General features: G+C 37.6%; 1 protein-coding gene across 1 annotated transcript in view; it reads left to right on the top strand.

The window, feature by feature from the left end:
• Positions 1 to 25,331, top strand: part of LOC5579438 (calcium release-activated calcium channel protein 1) — a 105,739-nt gene that overhangs the window by 51,156 nt on the left and 29,252 nt on the right. The window contains exon 2 of the mRNA XM_021841485.1: positions 21,133 to 21,580. Coding sequence (XP_021697177.1) covers positions 21,133 to 21,580 — 448 coding nt within the window. The remainder of the gene's footprint in view (positions 1 to 21,132; positions 21,581 to 25,331) is intronic.

The raw sequence follows: 25,331 nt of genomic DNA, 5'->3' as shown, positions 1-25,331 counted from the left end.
TAGAGCTGACGAAATTGTCGTATATTGTGAACATAGTTGTTCTTTTGTGAAGTGAGATATTATATGGAGATGAACGAAATTGTTCTTTAGTGTTGACGAAGTTGTCAAATGCCATGTTGAGCAATATAAATCCAATGATTTGAATGTTTTTCCTAAAGGAACTTTCTAATAACTCTTTAAAAAGCCACCTTCACGTTATAACAACTCATACAACGAACAATCGAAAATATACCTCAAAAATTCCACAATTGTATGTTCATAGTACTTATTTCATGACTACAACAAAACATTCAAATCATTGGATTTATATTGCTGACATTTGACAACTTCGTCAACACTAAAGAACAATTTCGTTCATCTCCATATAATATCTCACTTCACAAAAGAACAACTATGTTCACAATATACGACAATTTCGTCAGCTCTAAAGAACAATTTAGTTCAACTCAAATTGGCAATTTCACCATACTCAAATAAATAAAATTGGCAAACTCGCCACCTCAAAGAAAAACGATAATCTCCAACACACGTTTCCATGATCCTCGTCGCCACTTTTATATCCTGTAAATAAAGAAAGGACTGTCATGTCTACCTATTTCAAGCGATATTCCAGAGTCATAATCTGGTACCTTTTACTTGTTCGTACCTACGGGATTTCTGAGCCATAAATACTGGCTGCCATAAGCGCAGAAGGGAGACTTCCCGAACTGTAGACTGATTAACATATTATTTTATTCTTTATTTACAGGATATAAAAGTGGCGTTACTTTAAAAGCTCGTGTGTATTGCCGGTGGATGGTATGGGGACCTCTAAACGTTCGCACCATTGATCCCTCCCAACACACTTCCTGCAACGCTACGATACCGAATCCGCGGTCCTTCAGCACGTCGCTGTGGTCTTCGACGTTTCGTATTTCCTCGTTAATTATTCGTTGCTTGATTTTTTAAGGGACATCTACTCCCTAGATTTCCGGACCATTCCCCCTAAATGTTCAGAGGACCATAGTGCGCAGTTCAGCTTAGACTCCTTCTCTGGCACTCGGACGATGATCAGCCGCCCCTGACATGGGGAACAGACGCTGTTGTGAGCCACTCCTAATATGGAGTACAGACGAACCAGGTTTGCTGAAGCGAAAGCAAAAGCAAACCCTCCCTTCCTTGTTAGTTTTATATCCTGTAAATAAAGAATAAAATAATATGTTAATCAGTCTACAGTTCGGGAAGTCTCCCTTCTGCGCTTATGGCAGCCAGTATTTATGGCTCAGAAATCCCGTAGGTACGAACAAGTAAAAGGTACCAGAGTCATAAGGAAAATCGCTTGACATAGGTAGACATGACAATATCCAAAGGCGCGTGATCGGATGGTGGCCGATCAATGAACGAATGTGCAAGTTAAGAATCAAAGGCCGATTCTTTAACTTCAGCATAATCAATGTGCATAGCCCTCACTCCAGAAGCACTGATGATGACAAGGACGCATTTTACACGTAGCTCGAACGCGAGTACGACCGCTGCCCAACCCACGACGATAAACTCATCATAGGAGATTTGAACGCTCAGGTTGGCCAGGAGGAGGAGTTCAGACCGACGATTGGAAAGTTCAGCGCCCACCAGCTGATGGACGAGAACGGCCTACGACTGATAGATTTTGCTGGCTCCAAGAATATGGCCATTCGTAGCACCTATTTCCAGCACAGCCTCCCATATCGGTACACCTGGAGATCACCTCAGCAGACAGAATCACAAATCGACCACGTTTTAATCGATGGGCGGCACTTCTCCGATATAACCGACGTCAGAACCTATCGTGGCACTAACATTGACTCCGACCACTACCTGGTGATGGTGAAACTGCGCCCAAAACTATCAGTCATCAACGATGTACGGTACCGACGCCCGCCTCGGTACAATCTAGCGCGACTGAAACAACCGGATGTCGCCAATGCGTACGCGCAGCATCTTGAGGCAGCGTTGCCGGATGACGGCGAGCTCGATAGGGCCAGGAGGTTTTAAAGGAGAAGAATGCAACGCGGGCTGCAATGCTGTAGCATGGTACGCGGAAAAACGTGGAACGATACAGACTGAAGCGGAAACAGCAAACCCGCCTAAACCACTATAGGACCGAAATAGTTGGTTTTGTGTTCTGTTCCGCCCCGTTCCATTCGCAATGAGCCTCTGTACGTGCCATAAATTCTTTTGTTCTCCTGAATTTTACTGTGCGCCTTGTGTAGGGGCTGTCTCGCTCTCTCTCACGGGCAACTTGAAAACAGGGCGCACAGTAAAAGTCAAACGTTTTATAGCATGCATAGACTCATGTCATAATAGACGAGGACACTTTCGAGGTGGTGGACGAGTTTGTCTACCTCGGATCCTTGCTGACAGCTGACAACAATGTTAGTCGTGAAATACGAAGGCGCATCATTAGGGGAAGACGTGCCTAATATTGGCTCCAGAAGAAATTGTGGTCCAGAAAAATTCACCACCGCACCAAATGCACGATCGACAAAACGCTCATAAGATCAGTAGTCCCCTACGGGAGACGTGGACTATGCTCGAGAAGGACTTGAGGTTTTCGTACGCCGAGTAGTAAGGACGATATTCGGCGGCGTACAGGAAAACGGCGTGTGGCGGCGAAGGATCCGTTCGGAACAATGTTTTCAATACTATAATAATACCATATTGAGGTATGGACAATACTAATGTATATATGAAATACAAATATATGGTATGCTTAGATAGGTGCAAGATATCTGCTACTACTCTATTATATATTTTGAAAACTTTAACATAATCTGTGTCAAATCATAGATTTTAATGCAATAATCGACATCATTGACACATGTAACAGACGTACAGTACTAATTGTTTTCAAGTTACAACACTTTACCAACCAGCAGTTACCGCACCGCTAAATGTTGAATATTTTATTCATAAGCAATGCTGAAAACGGACTGCAACTGCAATCGCCCGCAGCGAGCCAACAGTGAGTGCTCAATCACCATCGGAATCTAACATCTGAACTGGACCTACGCCACACTTAATTGCCTGAGAACAGTGAAAACTCATCATCGCTATCAATTAGGGACCTGCTGCTGTAACCTACTGCGCTGGGCGATATAAATCAATATCTACGGGATGTGGAACAACGATAAACGGAAGATCCGCCACATGGTAGGAGACACCAGGACCGAGTTTGAACGATCATCGAAACTGTTGATAGCTAGGGGAGTTCTGAGAAAGTACAATCGTGAAAATAAGTTTTTTTCTCTTCTCTTGTGAGGCATATGTGCAAATGATAAATTCTAATGAATCCGGTAGAATAACCCCGCAGTTTGCGTGATTTCATGACCGATCCTCATTTAAGCTGGCCGTTATAACACGTTGGATGTCTAATGGCATTCCAAAGTGCACGCCGGCGTAGTTTAAGCGTATGCGATATGCTTGCACGAAACAAAATTTGGAAAAGTGTCGTGAATCGTGATTCAGCACTATTTTTTTCGGAATGATACAAAATTTTCAGTTTTTTTCGCAGAACGGTTCTATCCCGTTAGGTCGAAAGGGTCATAAGGCTGAAAGGGTCATTACGTTGAAAATAGCCGTTGAAAATTCTAATGGATCTTGAAGCTGAATGCTTTTTTTAGTCGAACGAGGTGTTATTTGTTAAGTTAGAATAATTTGCATTAACTTGAAATTATTCGGGATTCGGCATACTTATTAATGTCCTGTGTGTTTACTGTAATGTATGTAATAACTCTTCGTAGCTATTTGAAAATATTGTGAGAATCTCATTGAAGAAAAAAAAAATCCTTTCACGTGGATAATGAACAATATTGTATTGTTGAGCCACAAAACTCATAAGGATGGTGTCTCTAATAAAATAATATTAATTGAAAAATACCCTCTACATGAAAGTTGAGTAAAGGTCCTCTTTCATTTGATGCTAGAAGGAATCTATCTAAGAGGAAAACTTGTACTAAGAGAAAATATAAATACATAAAAGATCATTTTCCACATAATATTTAAAATAAAGTAATCCCAAAAATATGTTTTAATTTTTTCTACAAAACACGAAATAACAAATCCATTTATGGCCGATTTCTTCACCCCCACTTTGGCCTTAAACCTTGTTTATTCATATGGGTAAACCGGTTTACGACTTAGGCGAAGGTGAAGAAATCGGTCCTTAGAGAACATTACCCGACTATCCCAAAGTGATGTCAGACAATCTAGATCTAAGCTTTGAAACCAAATGTTTTTAATAAAACTTTTTGTCAGAAATTCAACTAGGTACATTCAAATATCGCATACCCTGGCGGGATGCATCACACTGCTAAGACCTATTTAACCGTCACGTTGGAGCAAATGTTTCTGCTCTGTGAAAGGCTGCGCCGCTTGCTCGATTTTGATTTGACTAATCGGTGCATCTTTACTGGAATCGATTGTGTATTGTTTGGCTAATGGGGAGATTGATGGTTGGGGCTTAATCTTACGCTTCGCCGTACATATGAATAGTAGCATGCAGGTGTGAACATATGAATGGACGAGTGCGAAAGTAAACGATAGATTTTCAGAACAAAACGAAAGTTTATATTTAGCAGCAAGAAACATTAGCATTCAAGATTCCAATCCCAAGAGCGTTGCATAAATATTCAAAACGGCGCAAAGAATGGAAACTTTTGTTCGCGGTTTGCTTCGAATACTAATGAACCGGGATGACCAATTTCCAATAGCGTGCATCCGTTTGATTGACATCTCGTTGGGTTTGTCACGTGTTAAACCGTAGACCAAGTGTCTTCACCCATTTGGCGACAATTACTGTGAGAATAGTATTAATAGTATTAATAGTCATCACTCACCTCAAAAACCCTCAACGATATATTGGAATCGTGCACAATGATAGATCTCCCGGTAACTGTTAACAATGTGTGACTATAATTGCTCATAAATTTGCTAGAGCTAATCATCATATTTATCCGCCCAGTAAACATTTTGGTTGGTATAACTTTTGTTATACATCATTCTATATGAATCAATTCAATCGTATAGAATGCATGAAAAGGCTATATACCTACCAAAATGGAGGCTATATACGTACTTGGCACGACTTTTTCAGACTTTCTGGAACCAGATATACGATGCCATAAAATTTGGATGAAAATAAAAAAAAGTTCTCAGAAAGACTCGAACACGGGATCTCTGGATTTGGAATCGGACACCTTACCACTGTACTATCAGGGGTTTCATATCTGAAGAGTGATTATGTGCCAATATTAATGCATGTTTCATGTACAGCGACATTTGCTTTGTTGTCCTTTGAGGCCCATCGTCAGCAGATACCAAGTTTGGGAGACAATTTTTGCTAAGTTATTGCGATTTCATATGATGCTTTCTGGATTGATATATGATCTGTCAGTTTATACAACGTAAGGCGATTCTATGTTGCACTATTTACGACATGTTTCGCTGTCGACACAGATTGTCGTTTATGATCGTATTGGAGATTTATATACAACTTTGTCAACAATTGATAACGCCTAATCTGGCATGTTGTGCGATTCTGATTTCGGACGCACGAATATGTGATTTTGGATGCACATTCTTATACGATACGTGGTTCACTGGGCGAAGCAGCCGCAACCACACCGGTTCCAGGCAGTTATCAATTAGTTCCGATCATTGGGAGAAGAATCATCCACCTTCAACATCAGCAGGGAGAAGGGAAGTCCCCATTCACAACTCAGCTGTTGGAACAGTCACGAGTTTTCAGGAACGGATCTTTAATGATCCCGACAATTGCTATATTTAATACCGATCCAGCGGTATTAGCTAACAGTCGTAACCGGTATGGGATGGTCCCAGAGATTAACATGCAACAAATGATCGCTTTTAATGTGCTCTTGGCAGTTGATTTGATCTGCAATGATTTCCTGTGAGGATAGAAATTAACGAACATGGGGAAAATCGTTTTAATTATAGTCGTAGACTTGAATTTTGCAATCGTAAATCCTTTTTATAGCTAAAGAATATTTAAAGGTCTAAAAACATTTAGCTGAGAAAACAATCAAAAGCCTTAACTTGTTTGCTCCTTTGCACCAATAATAGTGGTACTAGTGAGTCTTATGAGAAATCAATGTGAACCTTTATTATAGAAAGAAGTTAGAAAATATGTTCCAACAATGGAGGTAGTGCTTTTTTTGATAGGTTCAATGATATATATTTTTTTACCTGAAAGAGAATAGAAAAGCTTCGAATGATGTATATATTCAAATATAAAAACGAACTTCTGTTATTTTTTGCGATATTTTTTTCTCAACCCGTTACTACTACCTACCACTGGCATATACACCCTATCTACATTCAAAAAGGGCGTAAGTGACATTATCGATTTCTTTTCATCGATACTCTCTTCAATGAATAAAGGTGACAACACAGTCAAACAGACGTAACACTTAGAAAAAATGCGATCAAAATCATAGTCGAGAAAACATGTATGCCCAATACTAAATTAGTTGTGTTTGGCCGATGGGCCAACAGATGGCGGTAGTGTGGAAACATCAAACGCGAACAAAAACGATGCGAGTGCTGCGGGTGATGGATTGATCACCTACAAAATATTTGAATCGATTGGTAAAAAGGTGTTCGATGGACAATTATGAGAGTGTGACGTTTGTTTGTCTGTGGTGACAAGATGCAAGCACAGACAAACAGACGTCACACTCTCATCATTGTCCATCGACCACCTTTTTAACGGTCGATTCAAAAATATGGTAGGTGGCCAATCCGCCACCCGCAGCGCTCGCATCGTTTTTGTTCGTGTTTGACGTTTACACACTACCGCCATCTGTTGGCCTGTCGGCCAAACGCACCGATTTTAGCATTGGGCGCACATGTCCTCGTGACTATGATTTTGATCGAGATTTGTCCTAAGTGTTACGTCTGTTTGTTTGTGATGCAAGCTTGTTGAAACCTTTTTACTGCAGGACGCAAGATTGCATCGCTGCCAAGCGACTTGAAGTGAAAAAGTGCTGCTAAACTTGTCACCTTTATTCACTGAAAAGAAACGTCAAATCAGTCAATTTTCAACAGCGATTTGGAATTATTTTAAAGTTTATTTTTTCCCATTCCGTTCGACTAAATATGCTATGAATAACGTTTGGCCAGGCTATCGACATCGATGGATACATCATCTTCTATGGTGAGAGAGAGCTCGATTCGATGTGGGGTATTTAGAGGTGCGGGCGAACATCAAATTAGTATATGTGATAACATCAGTTTTGAAGTGGTAGTTGTGCAATGCCAACTTCGGCGAGCCGAATGTTCACGAAGTAGCCGAAGATGACGTCACGTTGCGAAAGCTGCGAACAAAATTTTTCGCAGCCTTGTCGTCACCATCAGCTGATCGTTTTGTTTACATCTTTTTCGTGACTAATACAAGCAAACACATACTAAGAGCCGGACCTGTTATATATGACATTGGGCTCGATTGGCTTGTCAGATGGATCGGGTTCGGGACATCCAGTCTACTGCAAATCGCTACAGTAGATATAGGGCATGTCCATAGGCTGCGTTCGGCACATAGTGAATTATAAATGCTTTCGGAAGAGAATCATTCTTGAAAGAATTTTTCGATCTTTCCAATGGATTTCTTCTTTTTGTTCTTTATGTAACTGTTTCTTTCATTGTAGTTCTGCATTTATGTAAACTACGCCTATCAAAACTTTTCAAATCGTGGGCCAAATTAAAGAAGCAATAATATACGGCGGGTCAAATTTGGGTTAGAGTACGAGTAATTCCATCATTTTTTAAAAACCGAATGTCAGTCAGGGGAAAAAGGCTTCCCAAGAAACATTTGCCTATTTTATAATATAAGCAATTTTTCACAACTACATAGTTAGAATAGTTGCTTTATTATATTACTTTGCAGCTGCTACGCACACATTGTTCAAGCAAATCTGGCGAAATTATTAAGCTTCTTATCATTTAGTGACTGTAATCATATATTGTAATGATGTTTAGTCAGGTTGCACTTAGCCTAATAAGGATTGATGATTTAACAACGCTAGTTTAACAAACAACATTATTGCAGTTTAATCCAGCATCATTTTTAACAGCATTTTAATTATTTCCAAGTGAAGCCTTTGTTCAGGCGTTGATCACACAAATTTGGAGAAGCTATAAAGCGTGTCGTTGTATGGGCTTATTCACAAATTTCATAACGCTGAAGGGGGTGGGTGGGTGTCGCCACGATGTTATAGCTCATACAAAATTTGTAGAATATCCATACAAAAAGTGTTACGAGGGGGTGGGTGGGTGTCAAAAATGGTCATTTTTAGCGTTATGAAATATGTGAATAAACCCTATATTGACTTTATTCTACAACTTCAAAATCGCTTCCAATCAACACGTGCTATGCTGATCAACAACTGAATAAGCGCATTACTTATGCTGCTGTTCAGTGCTGATGCGAGCTGAATTCAGTCGGCTATTTATAGCGCACAGTGAGAAAATTTATGTTAATGCTTGTAAAAAATAACATTTATTCACAAAGTAAAAACAGTCTGAAATGATTAATCGAATTTCATTATAAGTTTTAACTTGTTAAAACTTTAATTGAATTGTTCATCTAACTATATTTTTTTATTAAATCTAAAATATTTTTATTAGGTTAATATTTTGATTATTTGTCATACTTCCCAAGTAACCATAAGCACTAATAATAAGCCCTTAATCAGCATCATAGATGCGTACATGCATTATAAAAGCACCACAAATGCTTACACACCTTATAACAGCACTTCCGCTGCTATTACAGCATCATTAATGCTTCTAAGCCTGATGCATACAGGCATTAAATAAGCACTATATTGGCTTTATATTCGAATACAAGGCATGTTTAAATGCCATCCAGTGTTTTGACAGATATACCACGTGCTTTGTGTTTGCATATAGTGGTAAGAGGGAGTCAAACATAAATCTTCTCACTACTACAATTGCAGGTTTTATGACGGGGAAAAGTGATGGTTTAAATTGGTCACTTTTCTTGCCAATACTATTCATCTTATGTGGCCGTAGGAGCAAAGGAGCAGGACAACAACTCAACAATACGGGTGTCGCAGGTTCGAGACGCAAAATGAGGGATTTCATCATTATAAAACGAGGATCAAAATGTCGCAATTGCAAGTCCTCAAAAGGATGAAAACTACCAAAACGAATATGTCTGATATGGAGAAGTACTATCTGTATCATTTTATTACATTTTTTGCATACCATTAGAGGTTTCCGTTTTCATTCATTCATTTATTTACCTCGTGTACCAGTTGCTTGGCCGCATACGTGAAAGCTCTCTGGCTGCGTACGCAAAAGCACAAAATATTCGCCCTAAAAACCTGGCGAAAACAACTGACGTTTCTCACGAGGTCTTATATCAGCATTAGTGGTGCAGAGAAGCACGGTTATATCTTGGCACTATAATGGCACGTTATTTCGCCTTTTCTGGCATTATAATAGCATTATATGCGTATATAAAACTGACATGCATCAAATGATTACCCTATATGCGCATATAATGCTGTTACCGTGTCGCATTATCGTGCTTACTTGTTACTTGGGGTGTTTAGAACAATTATAGATAACTAAAAGTGATATATAGATCGATAAAAAAAATTGGGTAGTAGAGAGTTAACAAAAAATAAAGGCATATCAAACATATAAGACGCAAATGCCCTCAAAACTATGACCCTGGCAAAATATTTTATCATGACCATGAAAAACACGTTCTCTAAGAACTCTTCTATCCTTTCATACTAAACAAACTGATATTTTCAACAATAAAGAGTGATTTTTGAAGGTGGAAAGTTTATCACCAGATAATACGATAATCAGACGCTGTTTCTAGCTTTTGCGGACAAAACCTTTGAACTTATTTGCTTTATTGCAATATTTAGGACAGTAAAAAATATGACAAAAATTGTCCTGGATAGCGAAGTTGTGCTAGAATATACTACAATAATCAGAAATTACATTCACTATAAAAAACAATGAAAAAAAACGCTTGCGGATGGTTTATTCACGTTCAAACAATTTTCGCATTTTTTATGGGCCATACTGTATTAACACTATAATAGCGCCCTTTTCCACTTTAATACTGCATTAATGAGACTTTATATGCCATATTTTATAGTAGCATATAAAGTGATATTGATGCAACAGCTGAGACTTTATATGCCTTATTTTATAGTACAGCTGATTTTGCCGTAAATGGCCAAATTATATACGCGTAACGGTCTGTCCAAAATACTTTGATCACCCTATATATATCATAATGCTAAAATTGGTCCACACCCACTTCTGGGTAACGCTTTTTTTATTAATATTCTTCTGTTTTCATACGAATCGTAAGGACACCCACTCTCCCCAAGTAACCGTACAGCTGTATACAGTCATCTCTCCCTTACTCGATATTGAAGGGACCATCGAGTTAGGGAGGTATCGAGTTACAGAACACAAAACCAGTGCAACTGCGATCTAAGGAGTCATTCATATATTACGTAACGCAAAATTTGCCAATTTTAGACCCCCTCCCTCCCTCACGTAACAAGTTTTGTGTGGACAATTTTAAATTTTTGTATGGGCCGTAACACTCTGTACAACCCCCTCCCTCCCCCTGTTGCGTTACGTAATATTTGAACGATCCCTAAGGGACCATCGAGTTAGCCATGAAAATCAACTTTTACTATGGCTCTCTAACTCGATATCGAGATACGGAATATTGAGTAAGGGAGAGTTAACTGTACAGTGAGAGGCAAAATAAAGTGCCCACCTTACCAGTTTTCGAATTTCTCTCATTGATTTGGTTCAAATTAAAGTTAACACACCTAAATCTTTTGTGATATTTTATTTTTGATGTTCTTTTAAAGTTGCACTTACGAAATTTTGATAAAAAAAAGAATTTTACTTAAAGAAAAAGAAAATCAATTTGTATTGAAAAAAAAGTAGTGACAAAAATAAGTGCCCACTTCCTTCTTGGCCCCAGAAAAGATGATTTAAGAAAAATAAAAAGCAATTTAATAGTTAATGTGTCCTCCTTTGGCCTTAAGGACTTGCTGGAGGCTCTTCGGCATGCTTTTCACCAGGTTTTGTAGGTGTTGTGGATCTAGTTCTTCCCAGGCGCGCTCCAAGGCTTCAAAATAATTATTTTTGTTGGTAACACCAGTTTTTTCAACCCTGGCATCGAGAATCGCCCACAAATTCTCGATGGGGTTGAGGTCTGGGCTTTGTGGAGGCCATTCCAGCGGTTTAATCCGACAAGACCGGAAAAAAGACTTGGTCTTCTTTCCAGTATGCTTCGGGTCGTTGTTCTAGAGAAATATGAATTTCTCTTCAAGGCCCGTCTGGATCAGCGAAACCTCCAGATTTTCCAGCAAGATGTTAATGTAGGAATCTGCCATCATTATTCCGTCGATTTTCACGAGGTTTTCTACTCCACTCCATGAAAAACACCCCCAGACCATCACATTTCCTCCTCCATGCTTCACCGTTCCTTGGATGTGGTGCTCTGCATCACACACGAGCCCGCCGCTCTCGGTTAGACAGCTCGAGCTTCAGGAGCGCCACATCCAAGGAACGGTGACGCATGGAAGTGTGATGTGATGAAATGTGATGGTCTGGGGGTGTTTTTCATGGAGTGGAGTAGGAAGCGTCGTGAAAATCGACGGAATAATGACGGCAGATTCCTACATTAACATCTTGCTGGAAAATCTGGAGGTTTCGCTGATCCAGACGGGCCTTGAAGAGAAATTCATATTTCTCTAGAACAACGACCCGAAGCATACTGGAAAGAAGACCAAGTCTTTCTTCCGGTCTTGTCGGATTAAACCGCTGGAATGGCCTCCACAAAGCCCAGACCTCAACCCCATCGAGAATTTGTGGGCGATTCTCGATGCTAGGGTTGAAAAAACTGGTGTTACCAACAGTGCCGTAGCGTGCGGTTGGCCAGGTTGGCGACCGCCAAGGGCGCAAACCTTCAGGGGGCGCCAAAATGCGTTACGCTTTTTGTCAAATTTTTAGAAACATTTCGAGATTTTTTTTTTGTTAAAAAAAAAGAACTGTTAAAACACTATTTGAATCGATTCAAGCAAAATATTTTGAAAGCATACCACAAGATGTTAAATATTCGTCAATTGTAAATTTTTTAGATATTTTTTATTATTTTCATATTTATTAAACATTTTTTCAAATAGTTCTTAATGACAATAATTTGTAAATCAGTTGTGGCAGAAAATATTTTAGAAAATCCGTGGATATCTTGAAAATAGACACCAAACGAATATTTATACTTTGAAAATTGAAGGTTTAACAGCGGAAACCACAGAATTATTGGCGAACGGTACTTTCAGAGAATTGTATAACATTGAAAATAGAACATAAAATAGGCTATTGTTCTTAATAATAGTAATACTTGAATGTTTCTAGAAAAAAAATCCTTGAAAATCCGTACAGAACTCTCAACATTTCAAGAAAGGTTGGTGTTTAGTGACAGCATTTTCGATTTTATTCCGTGCTGCCATTTTTAATGCAACTAGAGTCACGATTCCTAATCGGGGATACGTGGATCCTCATTCCCAAATAATCTCGCTGAAAAGACCACCATTCAGAGCACTATTTCCCCGTGATCATGTTAGAAGGTTACTATATTCTAACCTTCTAACATGATCACGGGGAAATAGTGCTCTTTAGAGGATATCTTGACAAAATTTCTTTAGATCACAATTCTTTTTTAATCTCTTTGAGTATGTATAAAACTTCTTCTTTAATTTTTACACAAATTTTCTTGAGTTACTTTTACAAAAATTGTGGAAGTTAATTTTTGATTCATGGAAAAATATAAAAAAAAAATATTGAAGGACTTGCGTAAGAAGTTAAAAAACCCTCCTAAGTCGAATTCAGAAGGAAATTTCTGGATTAGGTCGACAATATAGCTAATACATTGCAGTAAAAGATTTTCTGAAAATTTCGTTTGCAATATTAAACAAATTTATTAAAATATTACAATATTCACAATAGTTCGTTTAATAATATGAATTTCACTGAGGTTGAAGGTTAAAGTTGATAAATCCGGTAGTTTCTACGAATAGACAGTAATTTTATAAACTATTTGTTTAAGGTGAAGATGTATCGAAGCCATACATCAAAATTTCTAGAGTACATATCTAAAGATAGGGTTTCGAGCTGAAAATTTGATTCAACAATTCAATCTATCGATCAAGTTTTCAGTCCGAGCGGTTGCATGATTCTGTAGATTGATGCGCTTGAAGAGTTGAGGCACAGACAAACAGACGTAACACTTAGAACAAATCGCGATCAAAATCATAGTCAAGAGAACATGTACGCCCAATGCTAAAATCGGTGTGTTTGGCCGATGGGCCAACAGATGGCGGTTGTGTGTGAACGTCAAACTCGAACAAAAACGATGCGAGCGCTGCGGGTGGTGGATTGGCCACCTACAATATACTTGAATCGACCGTTAAAAAGGTGGTCGATGGATAATGATGAGAGTGTGACGTCTGTTTGTCTGTGGTTGAGGTGTGTTTTCGATTCATTTTCTTCTTAACCCTTCAGTCGTCGCGCGGTTTGCCACCGCCAGAACCAGTACGCTGATGCTGTGTGCGATAAGCGAGGTTTTTCACCACTGTTGTACAAAATACAACAACGTGACGACTAAAGTGTTAAAGAAATTTCTAGATAACCTCCAGACTGACTGACTCTCAGACAGTTCGGCTGAAGATAAATCGACGCCACATCTCATATCTACAAGAGCACCACGCTAGACCTAATCAGAAAGCGATTCAAACTCAATATCTGATCTATAAGTTACTCGCTGGTAGTGGTGACCGATCGATTAAACTTTTAGCTTGAACCGCTATTTGGTTGTCTAAATTTGTGCTGTTAAAGTTTTGAGGAGTAGCTTTGATTTATCTCCACTCTAAATAACATTCAGTATTCTTTTTTTGCAAAGTCTTACAAATGAATTATAAATTATAGTTAATTCCTTAGCTTGATAACGGATTTACCACGGAATTTTAAAAAGTATCGTGGATGTTTTTCTTAAATGTTTCATGTAAACTTGTAAAATGTTATAAAATAGATGAGCTTTGACTTAGGGGCGCTCAAATGGTAGTTCGCCAAGGGCGCCACGGCACCACGCTACGGCTCTGGTTACCAACAAAAATAATTATTTTGAAGCCTTGGAGCGCGCCTGGGAAGAACTAGATCCACAACACCTACAAAACCTGGTGAAAAGCATGCCGAAGAGCCTCCAGCAAGTCCTTAAGGCCAAAGGAGGACACATTAACTATTAAATTGCTTTTTATTTTTCTTAAATCATCTTTTCTGGGGCCAAGAAGGAAGTGGGCACTTATTTTTGTCACTACTTTTTTTTCAATACAAATTGATTTTCTTTTTCTTTAAGTAAAATTCTTTTTTTAATCAAAATTTCGTAAGTGCAACTTTAAAAGAACATCAAAAATAAAATATCACAAAAGATTTAGGTGTGTTAACTTTAATTTGAACCAAATCAATGAGAGAAATTCGAAAACTGGTAAGGTGGGCACTTTATTTTGCCTCTCACTGTAGTTGCATCAATATCACTTTATATGCTACTATAAAATATGGCATATAAAGTCATACTGCATTACATGTCTCATTAATGCAGTATTAAAGTGGAAAAAGGCGTTATTAAAGTGTAAATACGGCTGCATTTCCTACACTAATAAAAATCCACACGCTCGATCTGTGTGTTTAAAATTATGGATCGATTCATGAACGTCCATATCGATTTGCTATGATTTTCTTACAAACTTCGTGTGTGTTACACATTAAATTCCTTTGTTTTGCTTCATGGATTGATTCATTAACCGACAACAGGGATTCCATATTTTTTCCACATAAGTTCCCGAAGCTTTCTCTTCAGATTCGTATGTGTCAACCTATGGACGCATAGATCATCACTCCAACACGGATTCAGTGTGTTTTGATTATGGTTATCTTGTGTCATAATCATCATGTTCATGTTGGTCGATTCATTGATATGCGCAATGAGATTGTTATGATGAAATCCATGAGCTATGCTATCGATTTCCATGTTCAAAGCTTCTAAATTGTTTGTGATCAATCCATGGGATGCATAGTGAACTGAATTGCGGTTGGACATCGTGTCGAACGACAGTCATCATCATGCTTCCACAGAGAAGAAGCAAATTTTGGAGCTGAAAGTGTTAGATGAAAATTTGTGAATTCGATTTTTCTTTTATTAGTGAAGTTGACCGATACACGAGAATTCTACCTTTATATAAGAAAACATTGATTATAATGTATTGTTTAGTAGAAAAATCGGATTTCACTAACAGATTTTCCTGGTTTTCAGTTTCGAAAAAATGGAATATGCTTATCCCTGGCTTCCCAAATTATGGATTTGCGGCGCCCCGCTTGTTGCTGGCTCACGGGTTTGGAAAAAAATCAAGAGAGCTTGCGACTAGCAGAGGAGCCTCGGATCCATATTTTGGGGAGCAAATTTTCTTCTACCAAATTTCTTCTTTCAGTCCCATGACATTTATGTTCTATCACACATGACTATCTAAAGCTACTACATTTCGAATTCAATAAGCAAATCAGTTGGTTTTCATGATTTAATATTTGGAAATTCATGTTTGTTTCACATGACAACCTAATGTTGATACACATGTTATTATACCGTGAAATCAATGATGAAATCCATATGGCTACCACACTCAAATCATGTGGTTTTCCTCATTGCGCAAATCTATAAGTAAAACACACGACTTTGACGTGTAGATTTTTCTCAGTGTAGCTCTATGTTGGCAATTGCTAATGGGCCCATTCACAAATTTCATAACGCTGTAGGGGGAGGGTGGGTGCCCAAAAGTTGTTACGGTTCATACAAAAATAAAAAAGTATCAATACGAAAAGCGTTACAAGGGCGTGGATGGGTGTCCAAAATGGCCAATTTTAGCGTTATGAAATATATGAACAAACCCTTAAAGTGTAGTTACTGTCTGTACCGTATAAAAGCTTTAGCCAAAGTGTATTTAATGCATGATGGAAACCATCATTTTGAGATCAAAAATAGAAACACAAAAATATTATTATACTTTTTTGTTCGTTGGATGTCAAGGTCAGAGTTGGTTACGAACTTATTTGTCTGTCTATTTATTTTCCTTTCTTTGCTGGGATTCGAACCCAAATTATTTGAGATGTTTTCGATGACTCGCCGCGCCTATCCTCCGGACCATGAATGACACATGTCTTGGGCGGGAAAATTGTGCAAATTCAAGCAGCGCCCACAGACAAACAGACGTCACACTCTCATCATTGTGCATCGACCACGTTTTTAACGGTCGATTCAAAAATATGGTAGGTGGCCAATACGCCACCTGCAGCGCTCGCATCGTTTTTGTTCGCGTTTGACGTTTACACACTACCGCCATCTGTTGGCCTGTCGGCCAAACAAACCGTTTTTAGCATTGGGCGTACATGTCCTCGTGACTATGATTTTGATCGAGATTTGTTCTAAGTGTTACGTCTGTTTGTCTGTGCAGCGCCCTTTCGTTGCCAGTGATAAATATTGTCGATTTCACTCCAAGCCCCAAGTATGTAGGGCTCATTCACAAATATCATAACGCTAAAGGGGGTGGGTGGGTATTCTTCGGTTTACAGCTCATACAAAATTCGGAGAACGTTCATGTAAAAGGCGTTACGAGGGGGTGGGTGGATGTCACAAAAGGCAATTTTAGGCGTTATGAAATTTGTGAATGAATCCGTAAGCTCTCTCAAAGTGTGATAGCAGCTCAGGGTTACGTCGAATCATGATGGTTTTCCTCAAAGAAACTTGCACACGCTTTCCAGACTCATCAAAATGCGTATAGAAATATTACCCAATTTGAAAAATTTACATCCAAATTCTGGGTGTTTTTCGAGACAGAGTGCATATTGTTTTCCTCTAAGGTTCACAACTACATCTACACTAGGGCACCCATACCATTGGGCGAGATAACCACTATGGACACGACTCAGTGATGCCACATACACAGATTTATCTGTAATGGATCATTGAAGGTAGTTTTTGCAAGTGCTCACCGCATCAAAACACAGGCGCCACTGTTTATGGGATTTAACATTGTGACAGCATTGCTGTTCTGTCAAACACACAAGACTACGGTGGCGCTATCTATGCTTTCCATAGCGGCCGTTTTGGTTATTTTAATGATCCATTACACAATGGTCGGGCTCCATATAAAGAGGCGGCCAAAACTACCAAAAACTTTTTTGAGATTTTTATGATTTTTTTAATTTTTAAATATACCTCATGTGTTATGTTATTATGATCCTTAATTGAAATTGAACTAAAATTTAAATTTCTATGACTTTTATGACGGCAAACCGGCTGAAGTCAAAAAATTGAAAAATGTAACAATAAAATAAAGCACAAAATTTATAATATAGGAATGCAATATTTCCCCAAAGTTACCCACTATCTGAAAGCTTATGGTTCAACACTTTTATCGAGCATGATGATGTAAAAAAATATTTGGTTGAAGTTTTAATACTATTCAATATTACACTTCAGTAATTTTGATGATTTTGAACATGAAAAACAACTCTTGTCGCGTCATGTCGCCACCATTTCGAATATTGCACATCAAAAAGCATCCTTAGATCTTACAAAAAACCTTTGAAATTTTTGCAGAAATTTGCTGATTTACAAGTTAGAGCTATTTGAATAACTCAATATTTTACATATATTTTGACGATATTTTTCATACAAAGTTTATTTAAAATATATTAAACCACTATTTATACACATTTTGATCAAACTCGATCAAATATAAACAAAATTTGTGCTTTCAGCCCAATTTGATACCAATTTTATTTAAAAAAAATCTTTTTTTTTAAAGTTACGTATTTTGTGAATAACCCCTTCTGAAACAACAAAAACGTCAAATAACATATTCAGATTACATATTTCATCGATTAAGGCAATAAAAATAGTTTTGGCCAAACTTCACTTTTTTCCGACCATTGTGCATTACACAGATCTTTTTTCTGTTCCTGCCTACAGATATCTGTGATCACAGATCACAGATTTTTGAGATAAAAAAGATTTTTAAGATTTTAGGATGTTTCACGAGTTAAGCACCCAGTTTTGGGAGATATTAAGCAGAAATGCCATTACTCTGTTTATTTATTTATTTTCTCAAAAACTTAAGTATTCAAACTTTTAGAAGCAATTATGCATCTTTAAATTACTAATAATACGTTTGCAAAGGTTCTTACCAAGATTTTTGGAGGTTGACCTAAGATAAAAAAGATTTTTTCGGCCGAAATTACAGATGAGATTCGGAAAAAATGTGGCAACACTGACACGACTGTTGCACTTCTAAGTTTACCGCGGCTGTCGCTTTTTTGCTGTTGAGATTATGTTTTGTTTTCATTGTGTGGGGGGCTAAAACAGTTGCTCATCTTAACGTTTTATGTACCGTTTTAGCATTTCGGTACATTGAGTTATCGATAGGCGATAGCGATGCTACATTGCACTCATAAAATGGAATTAAAGCATTACTGCACGCATATTGCAGAATAAAAGCAATGATGCATTGCACTCGTTGAATGGATCATTGAAGGTTGTTTTTGCAAGTGCTCACCGCATCAAAACAAAGGCGCCACTGTATATGGGATTTAACATTGTGACCGCATTGCTGTTGTGTCAAACACACAAGGCTACGGTGGCGCTATCTATGCTTTCCATAGCGGCCGTTTTGGTTATTTTAATGATCCATTGAAGTTAAAATACGGTAATACCTTAATGCTTGTGATTCCCCTCCAGCGTTGTGAAATTTGTGAATATCGCTGATTTATAATTATAGTTTTGTAACTATGTATATGGAACCATTTGTAAATACCCCGAGTTGGATTGACAACTTACACATTTGTGTTTTTAAACCAAGTTTGAGGAAATCTTGAAAGACTAACTAAAAATATTCTTAAATTTCTCTCGATTCAGATTCTTTATTTTTCCAAGTACGAAAGACAGTCACTCCGCTTTTGCTGTATATAACAAACGTGCACGCACGTGTGTAGGTACCTACTCAACACGATGCAGCCGGTCCTGGTTTAATGGATCATTAAAATAACCAAAACGTCCGCTATGAAAAGCATAGATAGCGCCACCGTAGTCTTGTGTGTTTGACAGAACAGCAATGCTGTCACAATGTTAAATCCCATATACAGTGGCGCCTTTGTTTTGATGCGGTGAGCACTTGCAAAAACTACCTTCAATGATCCATTCTGGGCACTTTTTTCAAATGGGCGAAATTGACATCGACCCCAAAATGAGAAATCAACGAATGAAATTTTCCAACCGATAATCAAATCTCTATTTCTTATAAAAAGCAATTTTGACCCTGATTTCTGTTGACTCTATTCACCGAAACGTGTTTTATCTTTTCAATCAATTTCACATTTTTTTTGTTTTGATTTTGCATTAAAAATTCGAGAAAAGTATGGTAACGTCTATTTTTGAACATCGTTTGTGATTGCGCCCTTCAGCATAATCGCCTTTCGTCAAAGCATAAATCCAATTGGGCCCCTCGACCGAGTCCAATTGGAAAACCATCTGTCAAATTCGCCTGTTTGTTTTGCTTTTTGTTGGAAACTGTTTCAGTTGCGCCCTTCTGCTCGAATTTGTTTTTTTTTAGTTTTTTCAAAGAAAGGCTCTAATTCATGTGAAAAAATTAATATTTATCAATGGTAAAATCACCCCGTAGCTTCCAGCGCACAGGAATATCCCGCTTGGATAGAGTAGCCGTTGTCAGGAGTAGCCGACGGTAAGTTTTCTAACATCCCATCGTCGATCGGATGCCATCAACATTTTTGCAGATATCTTCAACAGAATTCGTCTATGTTATGTTTTTATTTTCAGCTAATTGTATTCCCATTACTTCTGAATAACGTTCTGCGCCGGAGGATAAACTGGTAAACCGCCTTTGCAGCTTCTTTTGTTTGTACGGGAAGCTGTCGAACAGGGTCACCTGGGTCGGATACCTAGACGGGGACAACTTTTGAAACTTTATAGCAGAGGAGGTATGTTAAGAATTTGATCACTTTTTGGTAATCTTGTGCTGTGTGATGTGCAGTACATAAAATGAGGGACCACGTTAAATCGATACATGCCTGCCACACTATTATTCAACAACAGAGATGAGTGCGATTCAGAACCCAAAACATTCCAACATAATACCTCGCATAAATCGTGTTTCCTACATCTCAGTGTGGAAAAATTGGTGCGTGCATCCTAAGCCACCACTTAGAGACTAAATGTATTTAAAAATATCATGTTTAATGTGAAAATAAGCTCGAAATTCATCAAGAGCCTAAATTGAAATGAGATTTCAGATCAGCCCTTTTGTCATCGTTGTTTGGTGTGGGAGGAAATAGGCGAAATAGCACTCTAATAAAAAACTTTTCAAAATTCATATACGCCCATTTGCTTTTTGCGATATATTTTATGTAAAATTGAACAATATTAAAATTTTGTGGTTTTACGGGCAAGTACGCTGCAAAACTATACCAGTCCAGCATTTAACTCAAATCGTTTAATTTTGTTAGTTTCGCCCTTTTGAAGAAAGCACACAGCATTAACGAAGACATGAGCTCATCCTATCGTCCAGCTCTGGAAACTTTTGCGCTTATCAGTTCAGTGAACAATTCGACACCTAATCACACTGACAGCACTGGCAGCTGTTTTTTTGCTTTTTTCCTGGATGCTGACATCAGACCGGAGCAAATAACAACACCCTCTCAAAACATTCGCAAGCTTTCTTATCGCGACCACCGATCTCTCTATTTACTCGCACTTTTAAATTGGTTTTCCATTTTATTTCAATTACCTAAATACAATCGTCTGTGCATTAGATGTGATTTCATCGTTTCGTGTTCCGCGCGCGGTTACGTACTTATTCTCGGGCTCGGTTCCGATAGCAAATCCCATTCCCCGTAGTAGTAGTGTTTGTTCGAAACCCTTTCCTCACCCGGGACACCATGTCTACTTTCATCTTCCAGAAATGGGGCCATGTCCGTATGGAGCACTAGCACAGCCGGAATTGATACTGTGCTTGCCACGACTCTCGGAGCTGCCATCAATCAGAAAACCTTCAGTACAAATCACCTGCCCAGTGCCGGCCTTGTGGTGACTCAGATCCCAAACGGCCCCGGTGGAACAAGCCCGGGTATTAACGTCCCTCAGCAACAACAACATCAGTTAAACTTTGTCAGCGCCGCCAGCAATAACGCTCTGAACGGAAGCAGTGGTTTTACACATGTCCATCTGCTGACGACACCGGCCGGAAACGGAGGACCAGACCGCGGAGGAGGTCCTTTTAGCAGTCATAGCACCAGCAGCAACAGCAATCACAGTCATTCCCCGCCCAGTCACGGATCGTTTGCGCACAACAACAACAATTCCGTCGGCTGGAACAACAGAACCAGTATTTGCAGCACGCATAATAAGGTAGGATTTTTCTTTTGTTATTCTATGGATTAAATTTAATTTCAATCAAGCGCCAGAAAGACAAACAAGATTGCCTGTTTATTGAAATCGCTACAAACATAATATGATTGCTCTTAAATTTCAGACACCTATTTCGTAAAGAATCCTCATATTTTTATGGTTCAAACTTTCTGACAATTTCAATCAATTTGCCAAAGATTTAATGTTGGATTTTAGGTATTTGGCAAGAAACATAAGGTACCCCGGGGCAAATAGGACCCTGAAAAACGGTAGTTCAATCGAATAGTTCAATATAATTTTCAAATGTCAATATTGTGCAAATCCAACTACACGGTCACATTTTGGTAACGTATTTGCTGGTGTGTGCATAAATTTTTGATCGAATAATTTCGAAATTGTGAAAACCTTTGAAGAAAGTTGTAAAATGAGGTATTATTAGACGCAGTTACCTAGCTAAACGAGGCAAGTGGGACTCATCCAGTTTCATGCGTCAATCCACATCAGTAAGTCAACCATTGCAATAGTAATAGTAGGATTGATAAATCGTAGATTTTTAATTTCGAGAACATATTTGATCTACATAAGGGATCAACCATAAAATATGTAACGTTTTATGCCTAATTTGCTGCTGTGAAGGAATTGTTAAAGTAAATTCTCGTCGATTCCTTGTACAAATTTTCTACAGCGCCTTTTTGTGATCGCACTACGCAGTAGAAAATAAATGGCAGTTCAAACGGGAGTCGCTGTAGAAAATTTCTGCAAGGAATCGGCAAAAAAATCCTTTAGCGATTCCTTTTTAGCAGCAAATCAGGCTCTAGGAAGAAAACGTACATTTAATGGTATGTTACATCGCACTTAATATTACTGAAAATTCTCCACTAAAAGCATAAAGAGGAATAAAACATGTTAAAAATATATCATTTACAAGTTATTAATTAAAAAGTATCATGTAAACTTTCAATAATTGATGTAATTATAAATATGTTCTATTATATTATTGTTATGAATGGCAGAAACCCACTTAATGCGATGGAATTGTTTTCCGCAACTAATAAATTTGGCAGAAATAATAAATAAATTTCATTAAAAATAGAAAAGTAATCGTTCGTATGATACATTTAAAATTTCATCTAAGTATGTCTTTGTTCAATTTAAAATTCGTATTAAAAAAATTAAAAACAAAAAGAAAACTAGAAAAATTAAACTTTTTTTTTTAAACAATTTCGTGATTTGAGATTGATCTTTCTTGGTAGAAAATATTTGTTTGAATGTTTCAGTTCTATTCTCTAGGAAAATGATTGAAACATGTAGGAGAAGTTTTGATGCTGGTGCTTGCTTGTATGAGCCCCACTTACCCCGGGCATAAAGATATTTTGGGGTATATTAGACCATAGATATTTTCACATGAAAGTAAAACAAAATACCTGTCTATCGTAAGCAACTTGTAATAATTCTTAAAACTGTAGCTTACTGATGGTAATTCGATTATTAACACAATTTGGTTTTGCGCGCTAATGCAAGACTTGAAACGCGTCACAATTTATCATGCAAGTTGTAAATGGCGCTGAATTGACAACTGTTATATGGAGCACATGATAAAAAAATGACCAGATTTGTGTACTAAATACATTCCGTATCAAGTCGAGTCTAGTACACGACACTGAAGACGGCCTTACAGACAACATTTTAAATTTTATCTACTCTCCATTTTTTGGTTCAAAAACTACTCCAGGAATATCTCAATATTGTTTAGGGATTACCTAAGGTAATTTACCTTACAAATTCCTCTACGAATCAATACTAAACCATATAAGATTTCTAAAGAAACACACACAAAGGAAGGTTTGAAAGAACGTTGTTGGTTGTTTTTTTGAATAATTGCAGCTTACATATAATTTGGAAAAAAATACTCAATTCCTGTCGCAAAATTCAATAATTCAGAAATCGTAGAATTTCTGAAACTCGTTGACAATGCACTTCACAGAAAAGCTTAAGTGGTCCTAAGCGGCATGCTAAGGAGGGACAAACAACAAAATGTTGAACCAGGTTGAACAATAGATTGACAAAGGTACAACAAAAGATAATCCATAATCTTTTCTTTAGAGGTAAATTACAGGACAGTTAAAACCTATCTAACGAATTTACAAATAAAACAAATTTCTCAAGAAGGTCCATCAGAATCTTCTTTAGAAATTATCCTTCAAATCTATCCTTGACTTCTGGTTTTCTAGGATTCTCCCAGAACGCCTCTAGAAATTCCGTCTTCGTATCGCATAAATAATCAAACCAAGAATATAGATTCTGTCAATAGTTGTTAAAATTAGATAAGGACTTTTGATGAACTTCGCGGAAGAATTTGTAATATATTTTTGGGGAAAACTATTGAAAGAAATTCACAGACGAATTTCTAATAGAACCTTCAGCGAAATATCTCAGTATAAGATTTGAAAGAATTAATTTCTTTTTGGAGGGAAATTGAGCTTTTGAAATATTAAGTAACGTTTTTTAGGTAATTCCGGGAACATTTTCCGGAATCAATTTACTAATCATAAGAAGACATATAAAGAATGGATGTCCACCAGGAGCAATTCACTTTTGAAAGTGTGAACAAGTACTACAATATTATTTGATTAATTTCTAAGAGATTTGCAAAAGTTCTGAAGCCACCTTTTGATATTCCTTGAGGAATTTTATAGTACCTACTAAAATTCTATATAGAATATCAAAAACTTTTCTGAAAAATATTGTTGCCAATCTGTTGGAAGTTATTCAAATAATTTATGTAATAATAAGTTTTCTTGGAAACATATAGTTTAGGCAATAAATTTATTCATGCAAAAATACTTAAATTTTTTTTATCAAATTCGAAGAACTGGAATAAACACTGGTCGATTTTGTTACATTTTTTCACACCAGTTTAAATTTTTGCCATTCATCTGAACAAAACTTGGCCATTCCGAAATTCCTTGAAAGTAAACCCCTTTTTTGTCGACAAAAATTCTCGCTATGTATTGTCTGAGAAATTCCCTTAGTAATTCTGTCAACTTTTTCAATATTTTTTTTTTCGGAAATTATACGAGTTGTAGTTAATGTATGAATTTCTTTAATGAATTCTCATTAGGGAAATCATCATCACCGGCCACCTCGAGGCAGGGTTCCTTTCAAAAACATGAGAAATTAGAATGCAGTTAATATGCTGCTTTATGCTGAAACAGCATTATTTGGATTATTTAGAAAAAAAAACGAATTTTGGGAATCAATGTTAATATCTAAGATATTGACGCTTTTTTGTACCACGGTATTTTTTGCAGCAGAGATGTCAAAAAAATGTGCTTATCGCCTACAACAAGAAGCTAGTTCTAACAGTAACCAATCGATCGACAGCCGCACGGTTAAACTTTCGGTTGTCCCGCGATTCAGAACCGAAGTCAGAACCGTCACGCTGATGCTGTGTAAAACATGCAAGGTAAAAACGTAACTACTGAAGAGATTTATGTCAATAACAAGAGTCATGTACATTGATTCAAATTTTTCTTCATGCTAAGTTGGCCTGAAAACTTGCTGGTGGTGACCAATCGATTAAGCTTTCAGCTCAAACGGGTATTCGGTTCTCCAGATTTGTGCTCCTCTAAATTAGAGGAGCCTTCGACTTATCTTCATCTTAAATAAATGAAAAACCAAACTTAGTTCTATATCATTTAATTCCACTATTCTTTGATAGATACGCATATTTCGACCTCAACTTTAAGGT

Source organism: Aedes aegypti, chromosome 2, assembly GCF_002204515.2.
Source record: "Aedes aegypti strain LVP_AGWG chromosome 2, AaegL5.0 Primary Assembly, whole genome shotgun sequence".
Taxonomy (NCBI): Eukaryota; Metazoa; Arthropoda; class Insecta; order Diptera; family Culicidae; genus Aedes; species Aedes aegypti.
This window is presented reverse-complemented; position numbering and strand designations above follow the sequence as displayed.